The following is a 7500-nucleotide window of genomic DNA, read 5'->3' as shown; positions in this document are numbered from 1 at the left end:
ACATGCAGCTGAAGCAATGGGTGAGACATCTGGTTTAGTGTGCTCCACATTATCTATTCAAACATTTAGTTAATATTAGAATCATATTAATATTAATGAGTATTATTAATTATTAATATAAATTAATATTAATTAAGGGAACAGGAAGATGCCATAAACTTAAGTCTATTATTGTGCACAATTTGTCTGACAAATAGACAAGAAGTCAATTCAGCCTGTTCAGAGTGAGCTTGTCACAAAGCACTCAGTGCGGTGTCCTTCTTTTACCCTTGTAGGTTAATTACCTTTACCTGGATCACGTGATGTTGTCACTTCTGCATCTAGACATGATAACGTTTCTTCTTCATTTTCACTTTCTACTTGTTCTGCTGACATATAAACACATAACTCCATTAAACGAAGGTAATAATGCCACAATATGTTGGTTTTACCAAGTGACTCAGTCTTCCTCTCCTCACACACATCAAGTGCTGCAGACTCTGTGCAGTCGTCACGACAACTCAAATCTGTTGACCTCACACTTTCTTCTTCCAACGATCGACATACGCTTGCATTGACTTTCCTACTACACACTGCAGTTTTCACAACTTCTAGTATAAAAATCATCTCACTTTACTGTCAAACTAGAGAAACAACAACCAACCTAAGTCACGTGCTGCAGTTCCCTCTTTCCTCTCACTCTCACATCGAGTACCAGATGGTCGGCATGGTGATGACACAAATCGTTGACTCGACGCTTTCTGACCACTCACACCAACTTTGATGCTACACTTTGCACTCTCCACTACATCTATTCATTAAAATGTTAATTTATGATGAAATAATATGAGAATGTTACCATACAAGTCAGCTAACCTTCTTTACCCATAACTTCTCTTATTATGTGCTGCTGTCCTGCAGCCACGATCGTACTTGCAGGCTCATCTGCACAAACCACGCCTCCTCTCTTCATAACGTCTCTAGCGATATGCAACTGACCTGCTTCTCTGAGTACCTCGCAAAATCTATGAACAGCGTTTTCTTTGTATGGCAGGATATCGTAGAGCAGCAATCGCGCGCTGTCTTGCTCTGTAGAACATTTTCTCAGTTTGCGAGCTTCTTGCATAGTCACAAGATTACTGGCGACTGAATGTTCTAATAGCAACGACGGACGCAACTTTTCAACAAGTTCCACGATGTTGCGAGTAACGTATCGCTCATATTCATCCGACATGGTGAAACGGAAATGAAGACCGGAAGTAGATGTTGCAACAAAATCGTACGTCTAGAGTAGACGACCAGTGCAGTAACAATGATCAACACGGTCTTGCTGTCAGCACTAGCAAATTCCTTCAATTCGTTGATTCTAGGGACAAACAGACGACCTACTCAAACCAGAGCTGGAGTCAAACTGATGACGAGTACTTGCAGTTAGCGCGCGCTACATTTCTTACAACAGAAAGCTACTGTATAGTAAGAAAAAAGAAAATCAAATGAAATAAGATCCCGGGTAATAGGCCTAATAGGCAAATTATGAGGTGCGACAAAGCCACGTGTTGTAAAGAAAAGAAAATGAGTACAAATTAAAATAAGAAAACTAATTAGTATATATTACTTATCGTCGATCATAGCGAGGCTTCTCATCCGGGTCGTACAACAGAAAGGGGCGTGGTCCTATACAGCTCTCCTTCCAGCTCTTGCTATATATATTTAGATGTGTGTGTGTGCGTGCGTGCGCGCGTGTGTGTGTGTGTGTGTGTGTGTGTGTGTGTGTGTGTGTGTGTGTATGTGTTTGTATAATGACTACAAGCTATGTAATGCAGTACGTATCTATACACTGCAAACTGTAGCTCTCAATGTAACAATCAGTGATGCACGAATCCTGACAATTTCAAATTCCAGTCTTCTTCACTGACCTCTCTAACGTACTGCGCAAGAAGAACAGAAACAAGCTCGTGCCATCATTCAATGCACACAAAACTATAAATTTATAAACAATTAGTTACTGACAGAGTTAGGGATGTTGAAAGTAACAAACAATAAAGAATGTATAACACAGTGTAAAAACAAACAAAACAAAATTCTAACAACAAAGTCTTAAGACACATTCAAGTGAGTCTATCATTTTAGAGAATTGACATGCAGACTCCATCACCTCTAGAATCTCCAATGTGTGCAAACACATTTTCTTCTTCTTTGTCCACTGCTTCTCCACCTTTACTATTCCCATCTAACATTGATGTATCATAAGTAAAGTCAGTGTCAATAGTAATGTATTACATTACAAATAAATCTATTACAATCAACGACCAATTAATTTGAAGACAACAACGTACAAGATAGTCACATGTCTAATGTGCTTCTACTTTGTAACATTACAGACGCACTGTTGAACATTTAAAATAGAAACCCAACACCCTAAGGTAGACACATGATTTACAGTAAATATCTAGTTTATGTTACACACACTAAATGTTACAATAGATTGTCTTTAGACAAACACTAGAGATTATAATATAACAAATACACACAAATTCAATAAAAATGAAAATGTTAGTCACACTTCAGACTTTCCATTGAATATCCATCACCCAACCCTCCTGCTGTGATGAGTTCTCCATTCTGAGTTGAGAATGCAGCATGTGCCCACCGTTTGTGTGTCATGAGTGGAAGAGGAAGCCATTTGGTAGATCTCTCATCATATAATTCTACAATATTAGAAGGAGAAGTAGACCTCTGTTGTGTCGTTCCTCCAGTCACCACCAGTCTGTTACTGACTGACGTTAGTACAGAGTCATATGTGGTTGTAGAGGGGATTGTTCTCCATTTTCCATCACGAACATCTGCACACTCAACAATATTACTAGAGTAAGGTCCATCAGTCATTCCTCCCCCTACAAACACTGTGTTGTTTATAATAACAGAAGAACAGGCACTACGTTTTGTTTGCATGTCATCCATCTTATACCAATGACCGCTGTGAAGGTCACACACACGTGCTGTGTTCACGATCTCCCCTGACTTAGTCTCACCACCCACCACATACAGTGAGTTGTCATGAAGAGCAACAGATACACCACGCAACTGCAGTTCGTTTGGTAGAACTGTGAGGAAACGCCATTTCTTGTCTTCATTCAAATAAAATTGTTCAATCACAAGCTGATGCTTATCTACATCCTTCACACACACCAGACACACACCTTGATGACACACTACTCTTCTGATGTAACCATTCTTTCTGACAAATTTGTCCCACTTATCATGTTTATCAGTAAGAACATGCAGATTACCATCAACACCTCCTACCACTAGTCTGCCTTCAATCTCTCCCATTCTATTATATACCAACCCCCAACTGACACGAGGCATGTGTACATTCCACTGTGTCCATGATGGCAGACTGTCATTGATCTAGAATCAACACAACATGTACAATAGATGGAAACAAGAACAATTATAAAAATTTAAATAAAAATACAAACAAGTCAAACATCAGCTGCATTTGCATGTCTGTATTTAGTACAAAAAAAAACATTTTATAAAACAATCAAACTTCATATTAATTAATTAACACATACATTACAACAACTGTCTCTTATCAACTATACTTTACATGCAATAATTTTACTGTAAGTGTGCACATGTAAAGTGTAAAACACACACACGCATGCATGCATGCATGCACGCGCGCGCACACACACACACACACACACACACACACACACACACACACACACACACGCATGCACACACACACAAACACGCATGCACGGACGCACGCACAGACTCTCTCCCTCTCCCTCCCTCTCTCTCTCTCTCTCTCTCTCTCTCTCTCACACACACACACACACACTGATAAAATGCACACACATTTTTCAGTGACAGCAGAGCTAGAGGACCATAGGGGCAGCTGCCCGTCAACTGAGAAAACCAAACTTTATTTTTGTAAGCAAACAATACATATTATACACTCATACTTCATGTACTCCAATGTCCTTTCATCCCCCTCCCCACCTTGCAAGTCACTCCACCTCCACATCTCACATCCACCCCTCATATCCACATAGAAATATAACCATAAACTAATCAACACATACAGACATCTTACTTTCCTCCAACTGCAACCATCTCATTCAATTTCCACAAAACATATTAATATTAATGAGTTGGTGTCTGCTAAACATCTATGTCTACATGCAATACTCTATTATAGTAAGCTCAGCAAGCCTCTACCAGACCCTCTCCTGCCGTCATGACAACACACCACAATGCCAAAGATATTATGTCATACAGGAATCAGGCATGATGGCACAAGAGGGTCTGGTAGGAGGCTAGCTCAGCATGCAAGTTACTATCTAATTGTAATACACTCAAACCTCCCTTATCCGGACCTCCAAGATCCGGGCACGTCCCTAGACCGGGCACCTTTGCACCCTCGCAAACCCTGCGCATATAGTCTTGGGGCTCCGAGGTTACACCGCGTAAACAACAATCTCCCGTATGTTCAGTCGCATTCACGCGCCAGTGCGTGGGAGTATGGCTTCGAAGAAAAGAAAGCGCGCCTGCATCAGTCTTGAAACGAAGCTCAAGGTCATTGATGAAATCAGCAAAGGTCAGTCACAGAGACACGCTTCGGAAATCTTCGGAATTCCGAAGTCTACTGTGGCGGACGTGTGGAAACATCGTGATAAAATCAGAGACCACGTGTTTGCTGCCGAAGCACCAGAAGAATATGCTAAGAAGCGGAGAATGACACTTAGTACTTGACAGAATTAGAGTACATTGGACATGTACATTAAGGTGGTCTGGGACTCCAAAGCTAACGCGCGTTACCTCTTTCTTTTATCCGGACATTCTGAAATACGGGCACTCCCCGGTCCCATATTGCCCGGATAAGGGAGGTTTGAGTGTAGTTGAAACTATAACTCACGTACATCAACACTTTCTGCGTGTTGTGCTTTGTCGCATCGAAGAGCCAAATTGTCCATTTTCCTTCCTTCGCTTTGCTCTCTGCAGCATCAGCACGTGCGTTTGCAGCTTCTGTTTGTTTCCTTTCTGCTGTTTTCTCTCTTTCCAGTCGAGCCACTTGAGATGTCAATGTCTCCTCTTCCTCTTGCGATCTTCTACTTCCTACGTACAACTCGTACGTCATGTCACAAAACAGACTACAAACAACACACAAGACACTCACCTTGTACTATACAATCCAGTCTGTCCGTGTCATACCTTTCCAGCCTTTCAGCGACATGTGGTTGGCCTAGGTGGCGAAGAATGTTGCAGAAAGTGGTAAACATGGTAGGTGGTTTACTGGGAAGAATGTCAACAAGAAGGAGACGAAACTTTTGATCACGAGGAAGAGAGATGCTGTGGAAAGCGTCCAAGTCATCTTTGTTGATGAAACTTTCCTCATACAAACAGCCAAGAAATTCTGCGCTGAGGCGAAGATGTTGTGATAGGAAGTGGTAATTTTTTCGAATGGCAGGCCACGACCCCTTTTCGTCAACGCAGGACGAGTGCGCCTGCGCAGATGACGGAGTCGCTCTCATACGTTCTGCAAACACCGTCTGTGTGTCTCTGCCTCTCCCTGACGTTTCCATAGCAGCTGCTACAAGATCAAGTCATAAAGTGCAAAGACACACATACACGTCATCTTACCAAAGTCAATTGATGTTGACATCTCACCGTCTTGGTGACTTCCCCTCGCTGTCGGGGAAGTCCCGCAACTGGCTGTGTGTGACTCTTTCGTTTCCTTTCCATCTACACGATAAGAAGCATCATTAAACGAATGTCTCTCGTCAACACGATGAGCAAGTCTCACATGCTGCTGACTTGACGATTTCATCTCTACCTTCCTTGAGCTTCTCAACAATAAATCCTTGACCCACTTCACTCACTATCTTGCAGAACGTGTCGAATAGTGTAGGATCTTGTCTAGGAAGGATATCTCTCAATAGACGCTTCATTCTCTTTCTCTTTAGAAAACATTCATTCGTCAACTCGTCGTATTCGTCTCCGCTCATCATTCCCACTTCCACAAGACGACGAAGCAGCGCAGCATCCAGTCGCAGACGATCGACGACGTAGCTGAAGTGTCTAGAGAGCGAGAGCCACGGATTAGCTCTCACAGAACGACGCATTCTCTTCAATCACTTGCAGGGCAACTGGGGACTACGCATGCAGCATTTCCTTATGTCTACACCGTGAGATATAAACCAACCAATCACCATCATCGCATATAATCATCACGCCTCAAAGTCATGAACAACAACAGTCCCCAATGTATCCACGAGTCCCCAAGGTAAGTATGGAGGCGTGGACGAAGCAGGTAAGACGGAAAAAACTGATTGTAATGATTAAATCAAACGTTTCTCTACAATTTCCGTCCTGAGCCTCGGATTCATTGCAATGCTTGTCACAACAGCAACAAACACCACCATAAAAGTTGACAAACTCAATTCCGTCAAAACCTAAACCCGTAAAACAGTTAGTCATGCAACTCAACTACTACACGTTGTGACATGCTCCTGCTCTACAGACGCACTGTCAAACACTTTAACTGCTCAACACATTCTAGTGTTGAAAACTTCACGTACACTGCTAATAGAGGACAATACAAGAATAATAAAAACATGAACCTAGAACAGTTCATTCCTCCTATCCAATCACGATCAACTTGAAATGTACGATATCCCACAAAAATCCTACAAACGAAATCATGTGTGCAGATTGCCTTTGTCACCCACAAACGTAAACTGCTCAAATGGCTCTCCTTCCCCACCATGCAGAGCACCTACAGAGAACACAATTTGTTAGTTAGACTTACCACAGCTCAAAGACTATTAATTAACACAATTATTCCTAATATGGTAAACACATTATCATGTATGTAGGTAGATATTAGCCTCGCAAGCTAGGCTCTTCCGCGCAGTCGCTGAGCTAAACGCACGTGAATCACACGAGAAGGAGCAGCTTTTGCCTACAGAGCCTGGTCTCTTTCCAGAACGTCATAGTGACGTGAGACCCCGGATCCAGTTTCATAGCTTGGATAAGGCTAATTCGATGTCCTAAAGAGCTTGTTAATGTAATTGCCGTTGATACATGAAGCGGAGAGGTAGCCCTCCGCGGAGAGCGCTTGAACACGAAAGCCAGTGAAGCCGTTGATAGACAAAGTGCTGGTGAATACTGAGCCCAGGAATGGCCTACATGGGACTGGTTCGCTTAGCCTACACTCTCCAGCAACGTTTCTTTCTACTGAACTCATCTGCAGGTTTGCGCGAATTGAAACCGACCTAGAAGTTTTCACCACTCTTGCGCGTCTACTCTGACATCTATAGTCTGTGGGTGAAATGGTGTGAGAACTGCCGGCCCTGTTTACTCAACAGTTCATCAAAGCAGTGGCATACAGCTTGTTGACCTCTCCAGACGCAGTCCACGTCATGTTCAGATTGGCATGTATTGCTAACGCAGTCTATGTGACGGTACTTCGACTCGGCAAGCAGCTCTTTGTACGATATTGGCTCT

General features: G+C 42.5%; 3 protein-coding genes across 5 annotated transcripts in view; all 3 read right to left on the bottom strand.

The window, feature by feature from the left end:
• Nucleotides 1–1368, bottom strand: part of LOC134176621 (uncharacterized) — an 8005-nt gene extending 6637 nt beyond the window's left edge. For both annotated transcript variants that reach the window (XM_062643287.1, XM_062643288.1), the window contains exons 1-5: nucleotides 856–1368; nucleotides 644–790; nucleotides 432–590; nucleotides 291–368; nucleotides 1–53 (exon numbers count right to left, since the gene is read on the bottom strand). The exon at nucleotides 1–53 is cut by the window's left edge and continues 64 nt beyond it. In XM_062643287.1, the coding sequence (XP_062499271.1) occupies nucleotides 1–53; nucleotides 291–368; nucleotides 432–590; nucleotides 644–790; nucleotides 856–1213 (795 nt within the window). In that variant the 5' untranslated portion in view covers nucleotides 1214–1368. The remainder of the gene's footprint in view (nucleotides 54–290; nucleotides 369–431; nucleotides 591–643; nucleotides 791–855) is intronic.
• A 1007-nt stretch (nucleotides 1369–2375) lies between these two features.
• On the bottom strand, nucleotides 2376–6274 carry LOC134198124 (uncharacterized). Of its 2 annotated transcripts, none has more exons than XM_062667463.1 (5): nucleotides 5798–6274; nucleotides 5635–5736; nucleotides 5171–5581; nucleotides 4914–5109; nucleotides 2376–3390 (listed from the first exon to the last, which is right to left on the bottom strand). In XM_062667463.1, the coding sequence occupies exons 1-5, from the start codon at nucleotides 6114–6116 to the stop codon at nucleotides 3288–3290; spliced, it is 1131 nt and encodes a 376-aa protein (XP_062523447.1). In that variant the 5' UTR covers nucleotides 6117–6274; the 3' UTR covers nucleotides 2376–3287. The 2 variants fall into 2 exon arrangements, with proteins under 2 accessions (XP_062523447.1, XP_062523446.1); XM_062667462.1 differs by having other exon boundaries at nucleotides 5171–5584; nucleotides 5798–6273.
• Nucleotides 6275–6536: 262 nt separating this feature from the next.
• LOC134198121 (RAC-alpha serine/threonine-protein kinase-like) overlaps nucleotides 6537–7500 on the bottom strand; it is a 10286-nt gene continuing 9322 nt past the window's right edge. Inside the window, exon 14 of the mRNA XM_062667459.1 lies at nucleotides 6537–6769. Coding sequence (XP_062523443.1) covers nucleotides 6693–6769 — 77 coding nt within the window. The 3' untranslated portion in view covers nucleotides 6537–6692. The remainder of the gene's footprint in view (nucleotides 6770–7500) is intronic.

The sequence above is a fragment of the Corticium candelabrum genome, chromosome 2, assembly GCF_963422355.1.
Source record: "Corticium candelabrum chromosome 2, ooCorCand1.1, whole genome shotgun sequence".
NCBI lineage: Eukaryota > Metazoa > Porifera > Homoscleromorpha > Homosclerophorida > Plakinidae > Corticium > Corticium candelabrum.
This window is presented reverse-complemented; position numbering and strand designations above follow the sequence as displayed.